Below are 26,746 nucleotides of genomic sequence, written 5' to 3' on the forward strand. Positions count from 1 at the left end.
GAGGATGCCTCTGGGGTGGGAAAAGTGACATGTACGACTCCTGCTCTGGTGTAGGGGGAGGGCTGTGGGCTGCTATTGCTGCCAGGGCCTCCTTGGGCTTGCAGGCCAGGGGGAATCAAGGCAAGGATTGAGCTGCAGGTGAATAAAACAGTAGCAGTGGTAGCCAGAGCCATGTTCCCCCAGAGCTGGCATGCTGTGACTCACGTGTCCCTGCCTGGCTGGGGCGGGGGTGTTGCTTCCTCACAAGAGAACAGCACAACTTCCCTGCTTCCCTTCTCCCTGCCTGGGTGTGGGGGGCCTCTGGTTCCCACCCCTCTGCTCCCTCCCCCCTTCCCCCCCACCCAGAGCCCCTGTCTGTGCCAGGCTTCCTGCTCCCCCCAATCTTCCCTTCCCCTCCATTTTGTTTCATGTCTAACTTACAATATTAGTGAGCTGTACCCACGACTTAAACCAGGCCCTACTCATGAGGCCTCTTTCTGAGATTTTGTTTATTAGAGCAATCAAATACTCCCCCCCCCCCCCCAAAAAAAAAAAAACCAAAACAAAACAAAACCCCCGTGCAAAATATAGCCCTGTATTTCTGGCACAAGTAACTGTGCCAGGCTTCTTATCTGAACTAGTTTCAAAATCCCAGTTGTATTTGAGTTCTTTCAGTTCTCATGAGTTTTGTAGTCTGTCCGCATGGCCCTGGCTTCTGCTATTTTTAAGGGAGCAAAGATTCTGATCTCTCTCCCAACTACAGCTACTCCTCACTTAACGTCGTAGTTACATTCTTGAAAAATGTGACTTTAAGCAAAATTATATTAAGTGAATCCAATTATGTCACAGTAGTTACCTACTAGCAGGCAGCAGCCAAACAACATTATAGCCAAACACTGAGTGACTTTAAATGAGTATGTTCTCTAATAAATCAGCAACGTAATAACAAAACAATGTTAACCAGGATGACATTAGGTGAGAGGAGTACCTGTATGCAGTTGGTCCAATAAAAGATAACACCATGACACTTTTGCATCTCTCACTTCCTAGACCATCACAGTTTGAACAGTAATCCAGGCCTGTTATTAGGGAGTTGTTTAGAAATAATTCGAGAGGATAGAGAGTATGGGTAAGAGTAGTAAGAATTTATGATTCTGTAGGCTAAGTGAATGCATAGGCTGTTGCTTGTTCACTTCTTTCTGTTTGCCTCAAATTAGGCTTCAGGCTTTTCAAGGCAGGGATCACCTCTTCATGTCCTTCTAGAAAAAACAAGTGCAGTGAACCCCTCTTCATGTTGGGGCCATCTGACTTTTCAAATATTAGGAACAGCACTGTGGGCTGATGGTTCTAGCTACTAGGGCTGTGCGAAGCTTCAGTTGCTGATTCGATTCGGAGGAGATTCGGCCCAATTCGGTGGCCAAATCTCCACATCGAATCAGGAGACCAGTTAATTTCTCTGAATCGAATCAGAATTTGACTTGGAGAGATTGGATGATCCGGCCATAAACACAGATTTATATGCTTTTTCTACGTACCTCGAGGTACCAGGCATGGCTCGTGAACACCAAGATGGTGGAGTTGATAGAGTGTCCCATGGGAGGGGGAGGTCCCCTGCGCACTCGGCAGAAGACCCGGAAGTGGACCAGAAGTACTTCCAGTCTGCTTCTGGGTCCAGCGCGGAGCGTGCAGGGACTCCCCCTCCCCGCCCCCTGGCTCAGTGACTGGTGCCTCCTGAGTTTGTGGGGGCACCCAGTGTCCCCCTGCGCCCAATTGCCAAGCCAATCAGAGCATGAATAAAGTGTTATGGACAGACAGAGAGACAGATTAAGTCTTTTATAATATTATAATTATTTATTTATTGATTTAGCTTACTGACTAAAAACATTTATTAAGAAAGAGTTATGGTTTCCCTTTGTCTTGCATCCTTCCAGCATGTCAGTTTAGGAATGCTCAAACTTCTGACAAACATGAAACTAAGAGTTAAGGTACACACATTAGCACAACTTTGTCTGCCCCCAGAAGCTAGCAGTAGCTACTGAGAATGGTCTGCATGCACTCCAGATGCACAGACAATGTTAAAGATGGAGTGGACCATTCAGGAATGGTCTCGCAATGGAGACTTTTAGTGGTGTAAGAGTGGTTTATGGATTTACTGATGGCTTCTATGGGTGAAAGTGAATTGGCTTAAAAAGAGGTTTCAGGGTTATTTAATTTAGAAAGTGCGAACTTGCTTCTGGGGCCTAGCCTCCAAGTTTGAGTGTAGAACATGTATAGGTTGTTCCTCTTTAGTACAGTTCACCTAAACACAAGTTTGGACTTGTGAACAAGAAAAGTAATATCAGAGTCTGCCCCGTGTTTTGAGTGGCATAGATTATCTTCCAAGGTACAATGCAGATATATTTGTTATGACTATATCTGGTTATCACTGACCTGAGCTCCTCAACTCCTTGTCTCTTTCTTATTACTCGCTCTCCTTTGACTACTTGTCATGTTTCCACTGTGCTTGAGTACATGTACTTCAGTCGCTCAACTCAGGCTCTGAGTCAGTTTGGGTTATGATCTATCTCCTAAGCACATCCATGAGCTTGACCTCTGATCAAGAAGACAGAACTTCAACTTCATGTGTCACTGACCAGCAAAGGGAACCAATTTCCTGTCAGTGTCCATCAATCTCTTGTATACCAAAATTATTTCCACAGAGCCCAGATAATGAAGTTTAACAGTGCTCCAGCACTAAAGCTTTGACACCATTTTCTGGTTCTATAGAAAATGTTCTGCTGGTATCCAAGAATCAATGGGATAAGTCCAAGACCTTCCTCGGCATCCCTGCTCTGCTTAGAGTAGATCTGTGGCTTTAGCATCAACAAAGAGAATCTCAGTTTCTGTATTTCCTTTGAGAATTGGCCCAGTCTTCTTTGGCTTCTCCTCCACGTCCAAGACTTCAAGCATCTGTTGTCATGCTGGTGTGTTTCACTAGTTCTTAATTAATTATTGATCCAGATGGAACTGGAACCCTCTTTGCTGTCCTTGCTTTCTCTAGCACTAACTGTGGATCTCTAAGGTTCAGCCACACTTAGAGAGCCATGTCTGCTTCCACATCCCCTGGTACTGCCATCAAACTCTTCCTTCCAGTCTAGCAATGGCCATGGTTCTGCTTATGCATTTGGTTCTTACCAGAGCCACAAGAAATGAAATGTTAGCTATCTTTTATGGGTCTCCTGCTGGCAGACCTATTTTCGCCAAGGATTTTTCCCAGACTTTCCAATGTTACTGTTTTTTAGTCTGAGGCGTACCAGTCCATAAGTGTCTTCACAGAGAAGTTGGACCAACCAGACTCCTCTTTCTCTTTCTTAACTTCACAGGTGCCCACTGTATAACCAGTTGCTCTCCCCTCCCCCCATTGGAAGGATTTTTCAGATCCAGGTTCCATGACAGAGGATTGGCATTAACCTAACCTGCTACCTCCCCCTCTCTGGATGAGGCTGATGTCCTTTGTCTGCTGCTAGAGATGGGTGATTTGGGAGGTTTCTCAGATCTTGTGAGTCAGGTTGTCCTGGCCTTAAATATTCTAGTGGAGGACATGGCTGAATTTTGCAGAGGCTGGTAGAATAGCAGTCTCTTTCCATCCAAGGCATTCATTCTATGAATGAGTTCATTATTGATCCAGCCATGTGTTAGGAAACATGCATCACATCGACTTGTGCTGCTTGGAAGGTAGACAAGTCATGCCTGAGACTTTTATTCCCATCCCATGTCCTGCTCTCTTAATGTTGTTGTGGCTAACGAAGAAGCAAAACAGCTCCACAGCATTCTAAAAGATAAGGAGGTTAGACTTGCTGGGGAGAAAGTTGCATTCATTGGCTAACCTACAGTTCAAGCTAGCCAGCTACGAAGTCCTGTTAAGACCATCCAAATTTCCTTTTCTGCAAGTGTCTCATGACGTTCACCAGCAATCTGTTAATGTACTTCAGGAATACATTTTAATGCCCTTCTTTCTGAAGATCAGTTGCTGGTTGCTACCTCATATACCAAGGCCTCAGCTATGGTCATAAGACAATTTTTTCTGGATTCCCAAGGAAGATTCAGAATATGATGGAGACTCTCACCTTCAAATGAGTGGAGCTGTTCAGCTCCTGTTACCTTGATGAGCTCAGTGACTCAAAACCCATTTTTTTCTTAACTGGAGTCTACCTGCCCCTGAAAGAAAGTGTCGCACGCAGAGAAAAGACAATTTCAGCAGACTTCTGCTCTTCCGTCTCTATTTATACATGGTCTGCAAGAAACTCTAAGGAAGTTTCTCACAGCAAGTCAGTCGATTCTAACCAAATCAGCTCACTGTCCACCCAAAATTCCCTTTCCCTGTCCCTTTCTTACAGGGTGTTACTAGAAGAAGAAATCTCCTAACTACCTTTTGGGGCAGTGGAAAAAATTCCTCCAGCTCAAGGAAAAGGGTTCTGCAGTGATTATTTCCTGGTTTAAAAAGCTAAAATGGGAAATAGCAATCCATTTTAGACTTAAGCAATCTCAGCACTTTATCTGCGAACTCAAGTTTAAAATGGAGACATTAGCAATTATTGCACCATTAGATACTTATTTACATATTGCTATCAAACCTTCCCTTTTTAGTAAGGGGCAGGACACTCCACCCACATTTATATACCCTGCATCTCGCAGCCTGGAACCTGTATGGCACTTGACAAGATCATCAGGAAGATGTAAGCCAAGTTGGTTAGATTTTTGCCCTGGTGACATGTCTCTCCTTATGAAGCTTTCATTCTTGCTCTGCTGGGCTATATACTCATGTCAGGCCGTGATGACTTATTCCTTGACTCATTTAAGGAATACTGCCATCTCAACCCGCTGCTGAAGAATGTCAGTCTTGTCCCACCCAACAGTCCCGAAGTTCTTCAAGGGGCCTGTTGGTGAAGTTTTCATTCTCCAGAGAGATCTGAACCCTATTCTGCACATCCCTGATGGACCACCATTTGAAACTATGGTAATTTTGATCTCTTCTTCAACTGCCTATGAAGACAGTAGTCATTGCTTCAGGAAGAAGGGTTGCTGAGAGCCAAGCTTTGATGCAAAATTCCCCCATGCCCTTTTTTGTATCCCATACTGGTCTACTTGTGGACTTGCCAAAGGTTTCTAAGTTTATCACTGAATTCCATCTCAGTTCACAGATCGACATGCTGGTGTTTTCCAAGACTCTTTCCTTGAGAACTGAGGTATTGTTTTACAAAGAACTGAGACCTGCCCTACTGTCACAGAGCTAAGCTAGTCAGAAAACCTCCTTGGCCAAAAGTTCCAAAGATGTAGTGATTTCAGTGGAGACTATCCAATTAGATGTTGCACCGTGTTAGTGTTCTAGGAGGCCAGTAAAGTGAACATACTGTCATTGGTCAGATATCATTCCACCAAAACCAAGGTTAGTTCAGTGACTTCTCCTGTCTTCACATCTGACGTCTGCAAAGCCACCTGGGCTTTTTTGCACACCTTTACTCAAGCCTTGTACTATCATGGAAACTTGCAGGGGTGTTGCTGAATTTAATGAACTGGTCCTGCAGTCAGTGTTTAGCTAGGATTCTGAAAGCTGCCTCCAGGGCTAGAGACAGGAATTACATATAAACTGGTATAAGTGATCAGAAACCGGTTCAAATCTGTAACTCAACAGGGCTAGGGACCGGCATTACACACAAATCAGTTTAAGTGATCAGAAACTGGTTTCAACTTGTAACAGAACAGATGTTCAGTGCATATAAACCAGTTTGAAAATGGCTGAAACCAGTTTGAGACAAACCTGGTTGAATGTAGTATCAGACTTAACTGATATGAGTCAAACCAGTTTATGCAATGTCTGTCCCGGACCCCTTCCTGGTTTAAATTAAACCAGATTCCCCCAGCATCCTGGCATGCTCTAGGCTGGACGGGGCTCTCTGCTCCACAGCAGAGCTGGCCCCTCCCCTCTGCTTCCTGGCTGGAGCTCCGCAGAAACTGCAGACTTCCCCCTGCTCCCCCCCTTCCCCCTCCTCCCCTCCTCACTCCCTGCTAAGCAAGGATCCCTGTCCTGTCTGCCTTGCACAGACACCATGCTGGCTATGGTCTGTGCTGTGGCAGATGGGACAAAGGCAGAATCAACAGGTAGCTGGTCCTTCTGTGTTCTTAATAGGGTGATAAATACTGAGTTATCAATTCCCTGCTGGGCTGGTCAGAAGTGGGGGGAACCCCTCCATAATCAGCATCATGCCAGGGCCTGGCCATGCCCCCCGCTCAGCTCAGCATTGTAGAAGGGAAGGGAGGGCTGCTCTAGCAGCCCCCAGCTTCTAGCCTAAGCCACTGCAGGCATGTGCCTGCATTTCTGGAATGTCTCTGCAGTTACAAACTGATTCAGCCTAGCCAGGTTAGACTAACGTGCAAAGATCGAATCAGTTCAGGCTCAGACTTTTTGAATGTCTGTCCCTAACCCAGAAGTCCAGTGTACATAAACCATTTTCAAAATGGCCAAAATGGTTTAAGGTAAACTTGGGTGAATGTAGTATCAGTTTAACTGATTTAGGTAAAATCAGTTTTTATTGAACTTCTGTCCTAATCCCCTTCAGAATTTACAGTCCCCCGTCCCCGTCCCCCCCCCCAGCCCAGGATGCTTTGCACCCCCTCTGCAGCCCCCCCCCTTTCTTGGCTAGGCCACTGCAGGCATGTGGCTGCATTTCCAGAATCAAGGGAATGTGTGTTCACTTGCTTATTAGTTCAATCTACACAGCATAGACTAACCTGTAAAGATTGAATTGATTCAGCCTTAGGCTTTTTGACTGTCTATAGTTAGCCTAGGAGAAATAGGCAATGCTTTGGAGTCACTGATAGTGAGAATGAACATACGGACAAACACCTGAAGGAGGAAGAGAAGTTACAGCACCTGGTATTCTTGAAAATATGTTGTCCCCATGCACATATTCCACTTCCTGCCCTACTTCCCATCTTTCTCAGGGTCTTGAAACTCTGAGATTTGTGGTCCAAATAAAACTAAGAAGTAGGAAGTGTTTTTTGCCCTTTATGCCTGTACAGTACACAGGGTGCATGCATACTATATCAATGCTGCAAAAAGTGTCCACCCTGTGTGCTTGAGGCATGTGCACACAGAGTGGGAGTATACCTGTGGACAACAGATGTTGAAGAATCTCAAAAAATTCCAGTTAGTGGTAAGAAACTACTTTCCCTAGGTCCACTTGCCAGAACCAGGCCCAGCTCATGTGGCTAAACTCACTTGGGTATTTGGTTCAGCTATGTGCACTGTCATCTGTTTGGCACATACTTATGCAAACAGCTAAATTATTTTGTAATGCTAATGGCTTCTCTAAAGGGGTGAGTGGGGGCTTAGGGGATCATAGTATAAAATGATGAGAGACTGATCCTTTGGAGCAGAATCATAGCCTGGGGTTAGATGCTCAAGTCCAAACAAAAAGTAAATAAAAATACTGCATCTTTTATGTGGTATGGCATATTGGAATACTATTCCCTGGCCATGGTGAAATATTTTAAATCAAGCGGAGCACAAATAGCTGTATGTGCTCAGGTTTCTGTCTGAGATGGTAGCTCAGAGAGACAGGGAGGGAGGGAGCCAAACTTTTTTCTGAAATGGAAGTCATTGATGCTTGTTAATACGTTGTATATTATTATTTTAAATTTCTATTCATATATTCCAGCACTGCATAATGAGTTCATTTTATAAATCCCCAAGTAAATATCATTATTTAAACCAGTTTATCTCTTAACCCAAACTTAAGCTGGTTTTCTTGCCACTAATAGAAAAGTGTATGTTTTGGTTATACTTGCTGTTATATCAGTAAATATAGATTGTTTTACAAGTTAACTATTTTAGACTGATTAACATCTTAGATGGCTTTTATCTCAAATATAGGTAGAAGCTCCATTCATACCAAAGTGCAGAGGCCCAGGAGATACCAGCAACTTTGATGACTATGAAGAAGAAGATATTCGTGTGTCTCTAACAGAGAAATGTGCAAAAGAATTTGCAGATTTTTAGTATGTGTAAGAGGACAAGATGACATCAGAGCTCACATTGGGATCTTTGCACTCTGTTAACTGATGAGGTGGAGCTGAGACCATCATATGTCAAAACAGTTACCTAGTTACTTCATTCCACAAAGCTGACTGAGGTCTTTATTGCCATCTTCCATGTGTGCAGTTTGCACCAACCCTTATAACTAGGCACAATTAAATAAGCACTGTTTGTGCTGTAACACACAATACTAGACCACTTTCCTACTTACCTTTTGTTTCTATTGTTCCTTTGTTTCTGTGTATTGTTCATTTCCCCCCTTTTAAAACAAAGTAGTTTTTTACCCACGAATGCTCCATTTTATTTTGAATAATGTATTATTTGTGCGAGTGAAATGGAAGGTGTTGCAGCTAGTGTGATTTAGACTGAAGTGAAAGATAAGTGTTGCTTCTAGTCTGTGCCAGCAAATATTTCATGTCTGTCTTGTGTCTGAGGCTACAGTTTATAATAACTTTCTTGGTAGCTCAGACTAAATCTAGCCAGCATTTTTAGCATTTTTGAAGGTAGTATTTATCGCCATATAAATGTATGCTAAATTAACTTAAAAACCCTTCTTCCTGGAGACTGACCAAATTTAGGTGGAATCAGTTGGACAGCTTAAGTAGGGGACAGTAGCTAGACCCCGTGCCTTGGTTTTCTACATACTTGCAGTTCTCTTCACTGGCTCCTTCCTTTGTGTTCCCCACCTGGGCAGTAAATAAATATGCCATAACCAGACTGTGCCATGGGAAGCACACAGTCTCTTGAGCAGGAGCAGTTCTACTTGGTCTGGGCTTTGGACCATATTCAATCAAGTAAATTGCCAGCATTTCAGTTGGTAGGTGTTAAATGGATTGTAGCACCATAAATCCTAAATTCTTAAAGGAAGTTTTGGTCAGTATTGTAACAGCATATGACTAATCTTTTAAAAATGCCAATGTTGGGGCTCCTAAAGTATTACTTGTTTCAAACCTTTTTAATTTTAAAAAAGGCATCAATTTAAAAAAAAACATAAAAAATTGCTCTGCTATTAGCTATAAGAAGAGACATGGGTTAGCAAATGCATTTAATGTAATGGATATATTGCTAGATGAACAAGATTATCTTTTGGTTAGCTGTTTAAGATTAAAGGTTATTGCCAAGTTTTTATTCTGGTATACTATATTAGTAAACCGAGGATGGAGTACTGCTGTGATTATTTTGCTTTTACAGTGCTTCGTTCATGTGAAAAAGAGACAAAGTCAAAAACTGCCACAGTTTTTAGTTATGTTGCGTCTTCATTTCTAGTCTACTTTCTTTCAATAAAATGGAATGTACGGTCACACAGATAAGTATTTGGCTTAATTATGTTTGTATATTCTCACCAACTGACTTAAAAGATATTGCTACCATGTGTTAGCTTTCAGCACTTTTACACATTTATTTCAGTGTTTGTTAATAATCAGTGACTCAGCACATTTTTTTTTTTCTTTTAAATTTATCCATACCAGTTTTATTTGTACACTTGATTCTGGCTATCCCAGTGACCTGTCTTAAAACAGTACATCTAAATGGTTTAAAATAAACTAGGCTCATATTTTATGATCAATTTGTGTGCATATACAAGGATGAATTGTTTTTATTAAAGGTGAGCTATATTGCTGCATAGCCATTGTATTCCTTTAAATGTCAGATAAACCACTGACACTGTTTCCTTTTAATCTGTATGACACTCCTTTAAAAAAAAAAGAAGAAGCAGCAGCCTTTTTAGACATTTTACAAGCTAGTTTGAAATGTACCATCCAACATTCTGTATGTTTAGGTTGTCAAGCATCTTTGCACAACGCCATTAGGAGGCTGTCACTGATCGCAGTCTTTGTCCACCCATATTTACATACGTGCAAGAAAGTATAAGAGACTTTGCTGTAGCAAATTTTATGTAACAAAAAGATATATCATCACGTTAATAAATTTAAAAACTTCTTTGTATGAAAACGTTAAAATCTTTTGTATTTCATTTAGACTGGGGACATGTTGTTGTATGCTAGCTGTACGCGATAAATTCTACAGTAACTTTGTTGTCGTTTATGAACTTTAAAAGATTTTAATAAATGCTGGAGATCACAATTTAATTCTGTTATGATTTTAATTTTCAGTCATTACATTTATAATTATAAAAAAGTTTCCAAGATTTTCTGTTCTGTAAAAAATAAAAAAATAAAAAAAATAAATTAAAAAGTGATAATTCACTTTGAGTGTATAGTGAGACAGAAGAATCTAGGAGACCAATTCAAACATGTCTGTTTGTTGTTGGAAATATACTCCGTCTGAGCATAAGTTGAAAAGGCCTCCTATTTCCATGGGTTTTTTACATTTTATCAAAAGCCTGTTAGGTATGAAAAGTAAAATAAATTTCTAACATGGCATAATAGACTTCAGTAAGAAAATGAGATTTTACTTTGGAAAGGGAGGAGGAGGAGGTTACAGTTTCCATGGCATTAGTGAGTACATTTGATGATGTGAATATTTATAAAACCTTCTCATTTAAATACAATCATAAAAAATATAGCCACAAGAATATCATGTTACTTGTATTTAATTTCAAAAATCTTTTTCACGGTATGAAAAAAAATTGTATATCTATGACAGTAGAGGCTTGTTAATTTTACACAATTGAGGAATTAAGTGTTGAACTATATGATATATTTTAACTGTACTCTAGTTGTATGTAACTTTCATTTCAAACATAAAGGATTGTATCTCATTAAGTAAATTGCTTTTCTATTCTCTTGTCAGTTGCATTAAAACCCTTATTTTTAAATCCTTTAAGTATTTTACCAATCTTTTGCAAATAATTAGATGTTTTTAAGTGCTGCAATAGTGTGCAATATAGTAAAAAATTTATATACAGAAGTGCAAATTAAATTATGTACAACACTGCATGAAATATTGTGCTGCTTCTTCTTGAACCAGAACATTGAATAATTCACTGTATATCGCCATACACCTAGTAAATTTAATTTTAATAAGCCCATTAAAAAGGAAAGCTCTGAAATACAGTAGTGCTCATATTAAGTTAGGGCCCTTAAATTGTGCAATAAGTTGTTTGGCTTGGACAGCAAGGGTATTAAAGGCATAGTTAAAAGACAAAGAATTGGACCTTTTAAACAAAAATAATAATCTGGCCATTAAATGCAAATAACTTTTCATCTTTATCTTCTCACATGGATACTTTATCTCTCTGTTAAAAATAACTGTCCATCTTGAAATGATCTTTGCACCCCAACTGTACAAACTGTGAGTTTGCTTCTCCGACCATGAAATAATTCACAGGAGTAAAAGCTGTCCGGCCAGCAGTTATCTACCTAAAAGGGCTTACTGCAAGTGATCTTCAAGAAATGCACTGTTGCCTCTTTCTTAATACTTCTTTTTTGTGGTTGTGAAACTTAAGTAGTTCTATGTGCTACAAGCCTATTTACTAGGTTTTCTATTACTTTACTTGTATAATACAGGATTAGAGTTTAGGGATTCTGGGTTTGGCCTTCGGGATTTTTTTTTTTTTTTTTTTTTTTTTTTTTTTTCTTTTTTGTGGTTTTAGAATTTTTTTTTTTTTTTTTTTTTTTCTTTTAGTGCAAGAATTGAAAATCTCATTCAATTTCATGGTTATATTTTCTATTCTTTTTAAGGAGAGAATTTTTGCTATCCTGATAAAAGTTGGAAGGAAACCTTCCCTAAGAAACTGCTTTAAAAAAAGAGCAATCAAGCAAACAAAGCCCATTATCTTTTACAAATGGGATCTGGAAAGCTAGTCTAGATCTCTTAATTGGCAAAGTGCTTATTACTGCGTTGTCCAATATCAAATAAAAGACAGCACAAAGAAATCTTGCGTTATGCCAGATATTTCACAGTTTAACAAGGTATCAGTTGAAGAGTGGTTTGAGACCTTTGGCCTTGGGATTTTTCACTTCTTAATAAAGAAAATGCACAAAAAGTGTGTTATGGTTTAGCTAGGCAGCGCCCATTTCCAGTTAGATGTGTCAACATTTCCAAGTTTCTGGGAGTAATCTGTGCTCAACTCCACAGCAGAGGTTTATATAGGAGTTCCCTTACATGGATAACTGTTTCAGTTGGATTAAGGTGCGATCTAGGCTCTCATAATAACTTCCACTCTCTAATATCTTGAGATTAAATGAATAAAGGTCTTATACACTTATAACTTATCTTCCTAGACTCCAAAGGGCTTGCTTTGCTTCACAGAAATTTGTCGGTCTCCAATAGGAATCTTCTTTGCATCATCATGAGTCGCCATTCCATTCAGATTCTGTTTAAGGGTGCAAGACCTAATGGATATTTACATTTTCATGAAATCACTTGCATACTTTCACAAGCATCTGTTCTGCAGGTCTTGCAATTACATTTGAAACTTAAAACCTTGGTCTAGATGTAATCCTCTGTTCTCCTCAGGAGGTCAAAAAAAATGTCATTTGGACCAGTGCAAAACTGGATTTAAAAAATCACATTTACTCAATCCCTTTCCTTTTGGAGTATAAGGATAGCATGCCTGTTGTGCTTCTCTGAGTCAGTTTGTGGCAAGCAGAAAGATATACTAAGGGACTTGTGTGAACTCATCTCATAGTGCTTTCAGTCATAAAGTTTGCTATATAAACATTTCTATAGATAGAGGAAAAATGGCTCAGATATTCACAGGCAAAACAGAAATCACTCGTGACTTGCCAGATATGATCTCTCTTCTATCAAGAAGCAGCCTTAAGGAGTGGTGGTGCATCTAGCACAGCAATTCCTCTGGCCTTCATTTTACATACAGTGGAAATGACGACTGTTTTCCCAACAACACAAATTGTATAGATGGAGACCAAGTAAAATGGTGTTTGAGGGATATGTGATCGTTCTGTTTTTCAAGAAGTTGGGACACGGGGCCTGAGGTTAATTTGGAGAGAAAGAGAGAGAAAAATTGCTGAATGAATGAGACGTAATGTCACCTGAATGCCCCTGTCTATAATCAGCTACCTTTTAATGGTCATCCATTCAATTCCAAAATTTCAGGGAACCAGCAAGGAAAACTTACTAATTTTGGTGACAAGTGGGACACTGGGAAAGGCTATGCCCATTTGTTACTGTCAGTATTGTGGTATGAAAGTTAACTCAAGTTGTCATTGGTCTGTTTCCTCTTCCAGTTCATTTGTGTACTTCAGTCCAGTTAGTTGAATCAGGAAACTGAGGTCATCACCTGCAGGTAAGCGCAGGGATTCTTTGAGGTTTAAGACCTAAAATGATGGCCTGCTGCAGAGAAGCAACTATATTGGCTGAGTTAGGAGTTAATCTGGAGACCACTGGGTTCTGCCACACTTTGTATTATTTGAGTGAAGCCATTTTACCTTTCCCCATTCACATTGTTCTGCTTGCACTAAAGAGTGTTCATGTCATGCTCCAGGGAGAGAGCTATTAAGGAAGAGTTGAATTAGACAGCAAGGTTAGGGTTAGCAGAGGAGCACTGCTGGTGTGAAAATGATAACTCAAGAAAAGGATGAGGAGTGACTTTGACACAGTGGAATTCAGGTTCAGTTGCAACAGGTTTGGAGATTAGAGACTATTCCTGCCCCTTTTACTGCCTGCCACGTTAGCCAGCATACACAAGTGTGTGACCCTCTAGCAGGTGGTATGCAGCTCTCATTCTTGGATCTCAAGCCTATATCTGAGAGACATTTCAGATCCTGTGATTTTTTTGATTTTTTTTTTCTCACGAAGGGGAAGTGACCATTACGTCCTAATTTAGAGATATTCCACCTTTTCGTATGTTCATTTGTTTTACTGAGGACTTTTAGATAGTGATCCTTGTTGGCTTTCTAATAAAGGTGGAATTTCTGTATTACTAAAACCTGAGCATGTACCTAGAATGGCGATGAAATACAGGTTTAACATCTACAGACAATAGCATAATGGTAAGCAGATCACATGCATTTCTGTATTTAATAGCATATTTAACTAACATGAAAATGAAAGTTCTAGTACTTAAATCCTAATTTAACATTCTGCTGTTGACAATTGATTTCTCTCTGGACTCTTAATTAAAAGGATATTGTTGAATGCTTGTTCATGCTTTTCACTGTTCTTTATATCATTCTTGAACCTAAAAATAACATTTCTTTCTCTGCTGTATTTCCAGTGTTTTACATTTGATAAACATTAACCTACTAAAATATTTTTGTTTTAAAGCTGAATTTAATCTGCAAGAATGTTGGTGAATGGAGGGCTTTTTTCTAATTTTCTTTTACAATGCATCAGTTTTGGTTTACAAACTGTAAGTGGCAAGTGTTATCTTCTGTTGGAAGTATGATTCTTATTGTGTACTGACATTGCATCATTTCTATGCATGCCTAGTTTTTCAAATAGCTATTAGTTTACCATAAAGAATGATGGAAAGAAAGGTGCTTTTAATTGCCTTCTGCTTCATAGTTTCCATTTGGACCAGTGCACTGACTGAAACAGGAGCAGGCGTCAAGATTTCTGTGTTCTCTGACCATCGGCAAGTTACTTTACTTCTCTGTGCTTCACTTCACCCATCTGTCTACCTCACAGAGCGTTAAGGTTTAGTCAGTGCTTTTAAGTGCATACACTGAAAGGAACCAGAGAGGAGAAGGGGGTTGGTCGTGAGTATTCCTCCCAGTTGTAAGGTTTAGTCTCATACAAGAATTTTCTATGGAGGCTACTGTTACCTAAAACCAAGATTTTTTTTTTTTTTCAGCTTTCCAACAGAAGTAACATTTTCTTGTAATATGCTCTACAACTAAATGTATTTGGAAAGAAAAGGATTCAGCTATAGAGTGCAAAGGGCTCTTTCACTACACGCGTCTAATCACAAAGCTAGCCTATAATTGCATTTTTTTTCCTGTGTGCGTAGGTTTCTTCTAGTCTACAAAAATAGCCTTTAGTACGTTTGTTCTAATTTCCCTCTGGTGAGAGAATTTTCTGAAACTCTATCTAATGTGATTTTTCATTGCTGTTACAGTTGTTGGCTTTTAGTTTATCACTAATAAAGATAATTTCCCATGTGCTAATCAGCATGGTGTTATCTCCTAGGTTGACTTAATCCTATTTTAAGTATTGTCAGCCTCTCAACACTGCTTTAAAAATGTTTAGGTTTCTTTTCACCCCAACTCTAACATGTTTGCAAAACTTTTAAGCTGTTGTTTGATATTTGGCCTCTATGTAGCTGAGTGTTATGTGATTTGTTAATCAGCTCCAAGCTTCAATTTATGTTTAAGTGGATTTGCCAAAGCCACGTGTAGCACAGAGGTGGCATAAAATGAATGATTAGCAGTTTTTGGAAAATCTAATTTATCCACAGGAAACTTAGATGTTGCATCAAAAAACTGAAAACTGCTACCCTACCCCCCGCCCCCATTTATTGTAAACAGCCACAACTTGAAAAAATTGCCCACAACTGATTTTTGTTCCATTTTTGTTCAAAACAATTGTTTTGGTTTTCCAAGAAAAAAATATAAAGCCAACTTTCCATGAAAATATCTAAAATCTTATATTATTAAAAGATGATGATAAAATATGATTTTCTTTATATACCACTTTCTCATAAAGACTGTATGACTGAGAACTATTAACTGATTGAGGCAAAGAAATTCGCCTGATGAAAGTACAATTATTAGTTAGATACCTACTGATTATGAAAGCCCCCTTTTCAAGCCACTGCTCTTTAAAACACATCATATGTAACTACATGTTCCTTAGTCTTCAACCCCTTTTAACCCCTTGTCTTCTGACATGAGCTCTTTAAAAAATCATTCTCCATTGAACTAAGCCAGTAGATACTGCTGTTGTGCTCACAGGAAGCACCTCAGAGATTACATTTTTTTCAGTAACTTTAAGCAAATGGTGTAGGAAGTTGAGGCATAAAATAGCATTGCTTAAGATCATAAGAAAGTATGGCTGGAAGGGACTTCACAAGTTCTAGACCAGCCCCCTGCTCAAGGCAGGATCATCCATGACTAAACCATGTAGTCAAGCATTTATCTAATCTGTTCTTGAAAATTTCTAAGAATGGAGTTTGCATATCCTCGTTAGGTACTCTGTCCCAATGCTTGACTACCCTCATAGTCAGAAAGTTCATCCTAATCTGAAATCTAAATTTCTTCTGCTGCAGTTTGAGACCATTGCTCCTAGTCCTATGCCTTACAATCGCAGATAAAAGTTTATCTCCAGTAGCTAAGAGTTGACAAGCTTCTTTGGGTAAATCTGATATCTTTTATTAGACCAACTAAAAACAGCTAACGATAGCTAAGAATTAGAATTCTTTCCTTCCCACAAAACCTAGAATAACTGGTTTGAATCAAGTAAAAGAGATTATTTGGATCAAGTTAAAGAGAATCTGCTCCACTCCCCAACCTGTGGACTGGGCAGATGACAGTGCTTATAGCTATTATAAGGCTGCTAATCTAGCCCAGTCCCTGTATGCTTCTTCTATGGGGGTACATCTACACAAGATGTTGACTGCGCAGTAGACTAATTAGCTGTACAGTAGATGTCTTGTCTACATGTGCACCCCTGTTAGGCTAGAGTAAACAAATTTACTCTGCAGCCGGATAGTACTTGTAAGTACAAGTACTATCCAGCTGCAGAGTAAAAAACTCCACAGCAGTGCATGTGTAGACACTGCTCCAACTGCCTGGGGTACGAAGGTGCTTCAGTGCAGAGGCTGCCTGCCAGCTAGCCCTGCACTGAAGCACCCTCATGCCCCAGCCAGCCCCTCCACAGCACACAGCTGAGCTTCCGGGGGTCCGTTGCCAGCAAGGGCTGCTCCAACTTGGCTCAAGGAGCTGCGATCCCAGCCATACGTGAAGACGTGCACCCAGGAGCAATAAACTCTGGGACGATAACCTCCAGAGTTTATCCCAGCGCATTAATAGGCACATGTAGACATGCCCTGGATGTTCCAAGCTACTGGCTCTAATTAAATGCTAAACCTTTTTCTTCTCTAAAGGCCCTTTCTAGGATGTCATTCTAAAAGTTGGCTTGAGTCTCACCTCTGGCACAAGCACAGCGGACCCTCCATGGCTACTGCACACAGTCTAAGAGGACAGAAGGAAATTCCTTAGCCTGAGACTTTGTGTCTGCAGGGTTCCTTTCACGTAACTAGGGAAGTACTGAAGAAAATACCTTTGTAAGCTTCCACTCTGAAACATTGCACAAAGCATCTTAACTCATTTCATTATGGAAATGGCTTGCTACATATACTTAAATGAATAAAGTCATCAATAACATTAATGACTTTATTCATATAAGTATATGCATTATATGTATATGCATATCCATTTTTTGGATGGCCACTCTATTGGTGAGCAGGTAACAATGTTCAAAATGAGCATTTGTCAGACCATTGTTATTGAGTTCTGTCTCCAAGAGGTCATTATGTGGTTTTCATTCTGCCTTTGCTTTCTAATTAGTAAGGCTTTCTAATTAGTAATACTTGGTATTCCAAGTTTTGAATTTCAGTAGTATTCTTTTACTAGGTTTGCATTTTCTGTTTCTGTGGTCTTTGCCAAAAAAAGGTATTACAATAATTACAGCCTGCTCTTTAAGTTTTTAGAACGCATGAAGAACGTTGGCAAAGTGTTGGGATTGAATTAAAACCAACTACTGAAGGTTTGAATGGGAGTGGTTCTGTAAAGATGCATTATAAATCTGGTCTATTCATTAATCAATAGCTGTGTGAAAGCTAGGTAGTACATAGGAAACTAGCAAGCATTTAGGTCTTTACCTAGATACCATCAAAAGAACAGGTAAAGGCTTAATTCTTTGAGGTGTCATCCCGGCCCACATCACTAACACTATCCAAAAGGATAGGAATTGCAAATCCACTTTCCTAAAAAGTCTAGTATTTCCTTTATTTTATATATAGGGCTTCCACTTGGTTCTTATAAAAAAAAAAAAAAAAACACACAAAAAAAACCCAACCAATCAAAAACGATGTGGTTAAGCAAGTATGCTTTCTTTCATCTAAAGAAAACTACTTTGGGGCAGTTACTCAGTATGTATTCCTCTTTCTGAGCCAAATGCCTGAGGTTCCAGCTAATACTGATTGTATGAGTACTGTACTGATTGTATAAGTCAAAATTTCAGATCCTCTATATTCTTCTTGTAATTATCTGCAAATGTTAAGAAAAGTATGATTATCCCTGTTTCATGAATGGCAATACATTTCTTGCATCTAAATTTATTCTTTGTATCCGATTTATTTTTCCTAACCTTTTTATAAAGAAAAATATGGCTGAAACCTCAAACCCAAGAGGGGTTTGAATGGAATGAGGGGTCCACATTAGGTTCCAAATTACTTCCAAATGTTATAAAAACATAATAACTCATACTTCCATTTTGGCTTTGCTTCTCTAACAACCCAATATACCAGTGCTTACAATAAATGGGACTGGCCAGTAGATGGCATATTTTTTAAGGTTTGGATCAGGACGAACAGGAAAAAATAACTTGTGTGTGCATATGAACAGACAAAAGTGGGGAAAATGCTTGTTTAAAGGTTGTTGAAAACAGATGCGTCTTCATGGACAGTGTTTGTCAGCTACCATAACTGACATTATATAACATAATTAAGTCAAGGTGTATAGTAATAGCTCTTGTCTTCAAAATGCTTTACAAATATTAACTCTATCTCAGCCCACTCCAAGGGAGGTGTATTTTTTTCTTTGTGAGGGAACTGTTAGAGATGTTAAGAACATCAGAGCCAAACAGAATGCTGGAGTTCCTGGGTCCCAGCCCTGGTTTTAACCTACTGATTCATGGCTAATTCAAGGCTAAATCATTTTTATAGCTAAAATAAATCTTAAATGATGCCTACTTCTTGTAGCTTCCAGTGGCATGAAATGCACAGTTCCATGGTGATTTTTAATTGTTAACAATGGATAAATGCCTCTTACATCTACTTTTTATATTAAAAACACTAAAAAGAAGTGTTTGATGCTAATCTTGACAAAAACAGTTCTTCGTATTTCACTGCACCAATAGTAATGAAGCTGAATGGGTGACTTTACACATGCTGGGGTAGGGGTGCTTTAATTAGAGTGGCTCTGGGGAGCTAGTGAAGTTCTATGAGCCTTAGTTAAAGTGCCTCCACCGCCATTTTGAAGTGCAGGGACGCTGAATACACAAGACACCGAGGTGTGCTACTGGAGTGTGCTAATTAGCATGCATTGGAGCAGGCATGTGTATAGGTGCCCTTAAAGCCTAGTCCAACATCGAGTGAAATCAGTGGGGTCTTTCTATTGGATGTCAATGTATTTTAAATTGGGGCATGTTGAGGTGCTTAAATGAATTTAAAAACCAAATTTTGAGCTCCTGCCTTTGAAAATACTGGCCCTAATCTTTCACAAAGTTCATTCTAGGCCCTACATCTCTTTACTCAGAAATCTTTTAATTTTAAAGGTATTTTGTTTACCAGTTGCCTTTACTTATTCTTGTGAAACATTACATTTTGTGTGTCTTGTATTATCTGTATCTGTACTTAAAATGTGATATGGGATAGACATTGCTTCTGTTTCAGAGTCCTAAGGATGATGCACTTGGAAAACTATTCTACATCCACTCTGAAAATTTAAAAACTGAAAATTAAACAATATAAACTCCTTCAGAGGGAGAATAAATGCAAAACAAAGTGACTGGCCAAGAGAAATTCAGTACAGAGCTGAATGTTTATCAAATCTGGATGTAGCTATATATGGACATGAAATTATTGGGATAATTGGAATTGCAAAAGTGTAATTTCATATTGTAAATTACATATAACATTCTATAATTTATAATTTATGCAATTTATATTGTATAATAAATTATTATACAATATAAATTGCATAAATTATAAATTATACAATATTTCATATTGTAATTCATATTGTAATTTCAAAGTGCTGAGAGCCTTCTGTCAACTGGGGAGGGGTGTGAGGTGTTAAGCAAAACAGTGACCAACATTGGATCCAACATTTCTTAACATCAAATCAGTAGTGTTGCATAGAGGCTAACAACTGTATCTGTCTTCTAATGTAGCCTCTGGGGGGGAAAAGGGGGTTTGAGCCAGCAACACTTAGCTTTAAACCCATACTTTACTATTTTCTTTGATCAGGGCCTAATTTTGGAAGATGCTGATCACCACAACCCCAAGTGAAGTCAATGGGAAGGAGCTGCAAATACCCGGCACCTCTGGGAATTCAGCCTCAGGGCAAGGGGCAGAAGTTGCATACAAACCAGTATAAGTGATCGGAAACCAATTCAAATCTGTAACACAATGGAAGTTCAGTGCACATAAAGCGTTTTCAAAATGGCTGAAACTGGTTTACAATAAACCTGGATGGATATAGTATCAGATGTAGCTGATTTAGGTTAAATTAGTTTATTGACTTTCCATCCCAAGTCCCCTCCATAGTAACCATTAACCTCCATTAACCCCTCCATAGTTAATTCAAGTTAACTCGGTCCTCCAGCCTCCCAGGATGCTTTGCACCTACCCTCACAGCATGAATGGGCTAACTTTGGTCCAAGCTGTCTGCTCCAGCTAAGCAAGTAGGTGTGCCCCGCCCCACCTGAAATCCACTTCAGTCCTCCTTTTTTTAGTATTAATTTTGATATTGTAAAGACAGGACTAGTTCAAAACAAAAAACCCATCCCCATCAATACAGAACTTCCTTACTAATTTGGTGTGTAAACATAATCATTTTACATATTGTAGTGTACACTGTGCAATCAAATCATGTCAGATGTATAGAGCACACTCCCTCTTGGATCTCTCCTGGGACACACAGGTATTTAATTAGGATATTGTTTCCTCACTGTATTAAAGTAAACATGTTTTGTTGAAATATATAATATTTTACAACTTTGGCATTTCAAAATATTTCTTTGAACTGCTGCCTGCTGCTTTATCTCTGGCAAGGGAAGTATATGCTGGTATGCAGGGACAGTGCTGGTATTATGGATGGAGCAGATGGTGTTGCTCATAAATTTGATATTTGTTGAGTTTTTTGTTCTTAAATATAATCTTCAAATTAGCAAAGATTAAGACTGGACAGCAGCTTTCTGAAATACAGGACGAATTACATAATGGCAATAAGCACAGCAAAATAAGTAGGGCAGGAAATTTTAAGCAATGTGGATATAATTCAAGAGTTAGAAAGGTTTGTTGTGGTTTCTGTTCGTTTCAAAACTCAATACTTTAAAGTTAAAAACCACCCGAAACAGAAGTAAAAATGCTTCATTTGATTTGGTTATAGGGTAACTGGCAATCATTGTCACCCCTAGTATAAAGAGGCTGCAATTCCATTCACTTCACTGGAGACTTGCCTACTTGCACGAGGCCTGCATATGCCCAGCGTATGGAAGTGCCCTACTGTATAAAAGCCATGGAGATTTGTAGAATATGTTTCCATGGCATCTGTTAATGGGATCAAAAAGCCTTAAATTCAGTGAAGAACATGCAGATGAAACAGAGCTCTCTCGGAGGAGGGACCTGTTTGTTGTAAATCCCCCACAGCACAGCACAGCTGAATGAAAACATTAGGCCAGGATTAAAAGGCATTTAGGAATCTGTAATAACACTACTTTAAAAAGATGAACAGTTATTATAGATTCCTAAGTGCTTGATTTTGTAGCTGTGATGGTCCAGGAATTATACCAGAGGCAAGGATTTCTTAGGGTGAAAGCTTTCATTGGCCCAACTGTTTAATTTGGATAGAGTTGGACAAGCTTTTGAATGGAAAACATTCCTCTTCAGACCTGACCAGAACAAACCAAGTAAAGCATAATTATGGTCAGACCTGAAGAAAAATGTCTTGCATTTGAAAGCTTGTCTAACTCAATCCCAACTATGCAGTTGGTCCATAAAATATATCACCCTAAGAAATCCTCTCTAGCATCTTTTTAATATATATATTAAAAGGACAGCAGAGCCTATCTTGTGAGATGAGACTAAAAGCCTTGGTCTAGAAAAATGGAGAGAGGAGATTGATGGTTGTTATTAATTATCTTGGGTTGATTGACTCAAGAGAATGAGATGAGCTATTTAAATTTAAAGGACAATGATGGCTGAAGAACAGCAATGGGTACAACCTAACCACGGATACATTTAAGTTGGAGAAGGTTTCTCTCAGTCTCTCTTTCAGATCAGTAATATGCCAGAACAGCCATCTAATGGGACAAGTGGAGGTAAGAAACTGATTGGTTTTAAGATGCGGCTATGTAAGTTAGTCAGGAAACTGTGGTGATGTTATCTGAAATGCAGTAGGACCGGACTTTATGGGCCAGAGTCTTTTTCTCAGTTCTACACTCTTAGGAAGTGAGTGATGTGATGGAGGATTTTCTTTAAGACTTCTACTATTAATAGGCTTCTGCTGTTAGTAGTAGAAATACTGATAGGTCTGTTGGCAGAAAGGTGGCAGTGAGTCAGCCTAAATATGTGCCAGTTTCAAATTGCCTTCCATGCCTGCGGTAAGAATTAATTTGAAGGCCAACAAAACCAAATCAAAACACAGAATGATTTCTTCACCATCAATTGGCTGTGGTTTCCTACAGGGGTGCACCAGGTTCTCACTGGGAACAAGGAGTTTGACCTTCTGAATCAGTTTGGATAAAATCTCCCTCAACATTTTTGCCCAAACTCTCCCTAATGAGTGGATTGTGTCTCAAAGTGGACAGCAAGAGAAAATAAGGCAAACCAGCATGAACACTTTAAATATTTTACTGAAGCAAACTCTGCCAGTCCTGAAGAGGAAGTACTGTTCTCTCCCTAATCAGCAGTTACCCTACTTGTAACTTTCTTTACAAATGAGTCATTTATACACGTAAGCGACTGGGGGGGGATCTGCCCCGCCTGAGATTGGCCACAGGCAGTTCGCCGTTTGCGCCCCCCACCCGCCACCGACTTCTGTGGGCAGTTTGCCGCTCACCACCGCCGCTGCCACCAGCTTCTGCGGGCAGTCGCCACCCTAACCCCCCACTGCCAACACCAGCTTCTGCAAGTGGTCGCTGCTCGCCACCCCGCTGCCAGCGCTGCCGCCCACAAATTGTACCCCCCAGTTTCAGGAGGCACCAGTCACCCATGTTTACACAGATCTGTACATTGGCAAGGCTGTTTACAAGCAAAAGGTTAAGGTAAATGCCCTGCTCCTTTCATCAGTGCCCTTAGAGGGGCATGAGGGACTTTCCTGCCAACCAGTAACTCTCCAAAGCAAATCTATGTCTAGTGGTTCTCAGCTGGGCTGCCACAGCTTGGGATATCCTTTCAGGGTATCACAGCTTGGATACCGTGCTGCTACCACGTATCTCCTGCAAAGCCAGATCAGGAAGTGGCTGTGGCACAGGTGTCCGCTATTGCCCCAGCCATTCTCAGTCCAACCTCACACATTTTCTTCCAGAAACAGGCATGTGAGGCAGGTGGAACTGTCCTGCCTGCCTTTTTCTGGGTGGAGCATTTGGGGTTAGACCACAAAGGGCTGCAGCGAGAGCTGGCACTCATGCCACAGCCTCTTCCACAGGCTCTGCAGGAGGTGTGCCACCTGGCCGTGGTGGCAGTCCCCCAGTCTGAGAGCCACTATCGTAAGGATTCACTGATATGCTGCCAGAGCACTTTGTTTTAGTTACATAAGCATACAAACACCTGGGTCTTTATTATAGCAGCCTTTTTCCCACTTGCACACAGTTTGCTTTTTTAAAGAGTTCACAATCAGAACCTCGTACTTTCTGTTAATCCAAGAGATAAAAATGTTACATAATCTAGGATATATTGGGTCAATTTGAGTGAATATAATTCGTTATTTTACCTTTTTTCCACTCTTGACAATCCTATTCATATCAATGGGAGCCTCTAACAAAGAAAAAAGATTAGAATAGCACTTTATTTTGCTGTCTAGGCTTTGTTCCTATCTCAGTTAACATGGCGTAAACCTGGAATAATTCCATTGCAACAAATTGAGAATTTCTTGCATCAGTGATAGAAAAATCAAATCTCTTGGCAGGGTAGGGGTTGTTTTCTGGTTTTTTATTTTTTTTTTATTTTTTTTTATTTTTTTTTAACATGAATATGGACAGAAGCCAGCAATTGCACTGCTGCTGTCTTATGCTCTTGTGGGAAAAGGGAAATATTAAAAGTCTGGTAAACTCCTTATTGAATAAATAGTTACCTGGTAAACAGAGGCAGTACAACAGTGGGTCTCAACTGTAGTTGCACCAAATTAAGAGATGTTATGGAGGGATGCCATGACTCCAAAAGGTTGAGAACCACTGCTCTAAATAGTGAAGGTGAAGCCTGTTTTCTGGTCTGGACCTGGGGACTACAGTTCCCAGCATGCCGTGTGGCCTGACAGGTTGCCTGCAATTGGCTAGCGTGTCTTCTATTTGGAACTCTGCATGTGGGTGCTGCTCCGCTAGGAGGAAGGCAGGCTTTTGCTGGCTATGAAAAAAGGTAAGTGAGCTGTGCACTTCAGGGAGGGGGGGCAGTTAATATTCAGTTTCCATCTGCCTGGCTTAGTTACTGCTGTATTGCTTCTCGGAGCAGCTCCTGAAAAATGCATGCTTTGTACTGAAGTGTATTAAGGCAACTTACCACAGCCCTGTATGAAGAGCTTCTGCATTGGGGATCATGCATTATTCTTAAAAAGAAGAATAAAAGAGGAAATTACTGCACGTGTAGGAGCAATTAAAAACTAAAGCTGTACATTTCACTCTGTTAAACAGTAGCTAATTAATACCTTTCCATAAAGGAGCTTGCCTTGGTGTTTCAGCAAAAATGAATTCACAAAGTGAAAGTGATCTGATTTTTTTTTTCACTTAAATTTTTGCTTTGGACATATTTGTTCATGACATTCTCCCCATGACATTGCAAAAGGAAGGACATTTGGCTCTATATTGCTTCTCCAGTGTCTCTCTGCTAATACAGGGTTGCTGCACTTCCCGTTGCCATGAATATGTGGAGTATTTCATGTCCATGTTCTACTGCCACTTCCAGGAACATTAAAGGCTTATCAATATAAAACTGATATTTGGGAATTAATAAGCATCTAGTACATGCACCGATTTTTAGAATGTTTAATCTCGGGTAGACGTAAATTTAGGAGTGCTCAGGGCTGATTCCTTGCCACAGGACAGAACTGCTTGGTTTTGCTTTGTTCCAACGTAGCCAGAACAATCTTTTCATTAGAAGCAAAAGCCAAATACTCTTTTAAAACCTTGTATCCCTCATCAGCTTCTACCTCTCCAACTCTTTCTCCAAGCAGTATCTCAGTGATTAACTTTTGGTAACTTAACTGAATTAGCAACCAGTCAGAACAGATTGAAAAATATTAAACATGAAGAATAGAATTGACTTCTGCCAGAATCCAATGGCATCTTGAATTCCTGTCTCTTGCTTTTCAAAGTCTTTTAGGAAGAACACACGTGCAACCTGGACCTTATTTTAAATACTGTAAGGATTAATTGAACACTGATGGAAAGAATGAGAGGGTGTGAGTAAATAGCTGGCTTGTGTGTATCCTCAAATGTCAGATCATTACCAAAGTTAGAAAACAGCTGATGCAGTAAGCTCAAGATGTCCGCATTTAGATCTGGTATACTTCTTGAGAAACAAAAATAATTGCCTTGTGCAACTAAACATAACAAACATGCATGCCACGTTTGCCAGGGCATCATGGGAAGTGTGAAATAAAGGTGGTATTTTACTGTGTAATACCACCCCATAAGTATTCGCTACTGCGTTTAATTTACTTGTATGTATTTCTTTAAAATTAATTCTAAAGCACCACAAAATTGCCCTGCCATCACTTGTGATATCTCACAAAATTGAACCATTTGTGTGATGTGTGTAGATTTTGTTTACAAATCTGCCCTTGCATAATATAGGCAAAGTGAAATTGCTGCTGGATTTTAAGCCTCGCCTGCAATTCTTTGCATAAAGTTGACAGATACCATATTTCCAAGTGACTAATGCTCAGGAGAGTGTTAGAGACCAGTAAGAATCCTGGGGATTGGAGCCCTCCAGTCAAGGATATTTATGGCCCAGGCAATAGCAGTGCAAACTTGTGTTTTACTATCTAGTCAGGGTACATACGTCTGACTTAAAAGGGGGTAGGTCCTAGGAGCAAGAGGGGTATTCAGATTCTGTGGTAGTCTTGACCTCATTGATGGAACAGCCAATAGGGCTGTCGGTGACAGTCAATACTAGGGATTTCATGAAGTCATGACCTCTCCCCAAGAAATCCCACTGAAACCTCCCATCGTTTCACATAAGTCCTCGTGCAGGCATTAGATAGTAATGTCCTTCCATCCGGACTAACCTGGGCTAGAGTTGAATTGTATAGACATAGTTTTGAGAAGTTTGGATTAGAAAGAAATTCTATACCAATAAATGCCCAGATGTGCCCCAACCCAAACTATAGCCGCATGCTTAAAGTTGGTTGTGTTAAAAGAAGTGTGAAGAAATCCTGCAATGCACTAGTGTAGAAAAACAGTATATCCCCCCACACACATGCACACTTTTCCAGCATTGTCAGTCATTTAACATAACAGCAATCATTTCTTGCACAGCTGAAAGAATCTAAAACAGAGGCAGCTAGTTTAGATTTGCAGTGGCAAATATTATAATTGCTAACAGAGCCACATAAGCAAAATCTGGCTCACTATCACTCTTGTCCTGCTTGAAAAGTTTAGGGAAAG

The 26,746-nt window shown here is 39.8% G+C and overlaps 2 protein-coding genes across 9 annotated transcripts in view; both read left to right on the forward strand.

Annotated features, from left to right (window-relative positions):
• Positions 1-10,953, forward strand: part of PRKACB (protein kinase cAMP-activated catalytic subunit beta) — a 102,513-nt gene extending 91,560 nt beyond the window's left edge. For all 8 annotated transcript variants that reach the window (XM_025211525.1, XM_025211521.1, XM_025211522.1 and 5 more), the window contains one exon: positions 7,892-10,953. In XM_025211525.1, the coding sequence (XP_025067310.1) occupies positions 7,892-8,017 (126 nt within the window). In that variant the 3' untranslated portion in view covers positions 8,018-10,953. The remainder of the gene's footprint in view (positions 1-7,891) is intronic.
• Positions 10,954-24,424: 13,471 nt separating this feature from the next.
• The window catches only part of SAMD13 (sterile alpha motif domain containing 13), a 23,373-nt gene continuing 21,051 nt past the window's right edge, over positions 24,425-26,746 (forward strand). The window contains exon 1 of the mRNA XM_006030015.2: positions 24,425-24,500. Within this exon, the coding sequence (XP_006030077.1) occupies positions 24,491-24,500 (10 nt within the window). The 5' untranslated portion in view covers positions 24,425-24,490. The remainder of the gene's footprint in view (positions 24,501-26,746) is intronic.

The sequence above is a fragment of the Alligator sinensis genome, unplaced genomic scaffold, assembly GCF_000455745.1.
Source record: "Alligator sinensis unplaced genomic scaffold, ASM45574v1 scaffold32_1, whole genome shotgun sequence".
NCBI lineage: Eukaryota > Metazoa > Chordata > Crocodylia > Alligatoridae > Alligator > Alligator sinensis.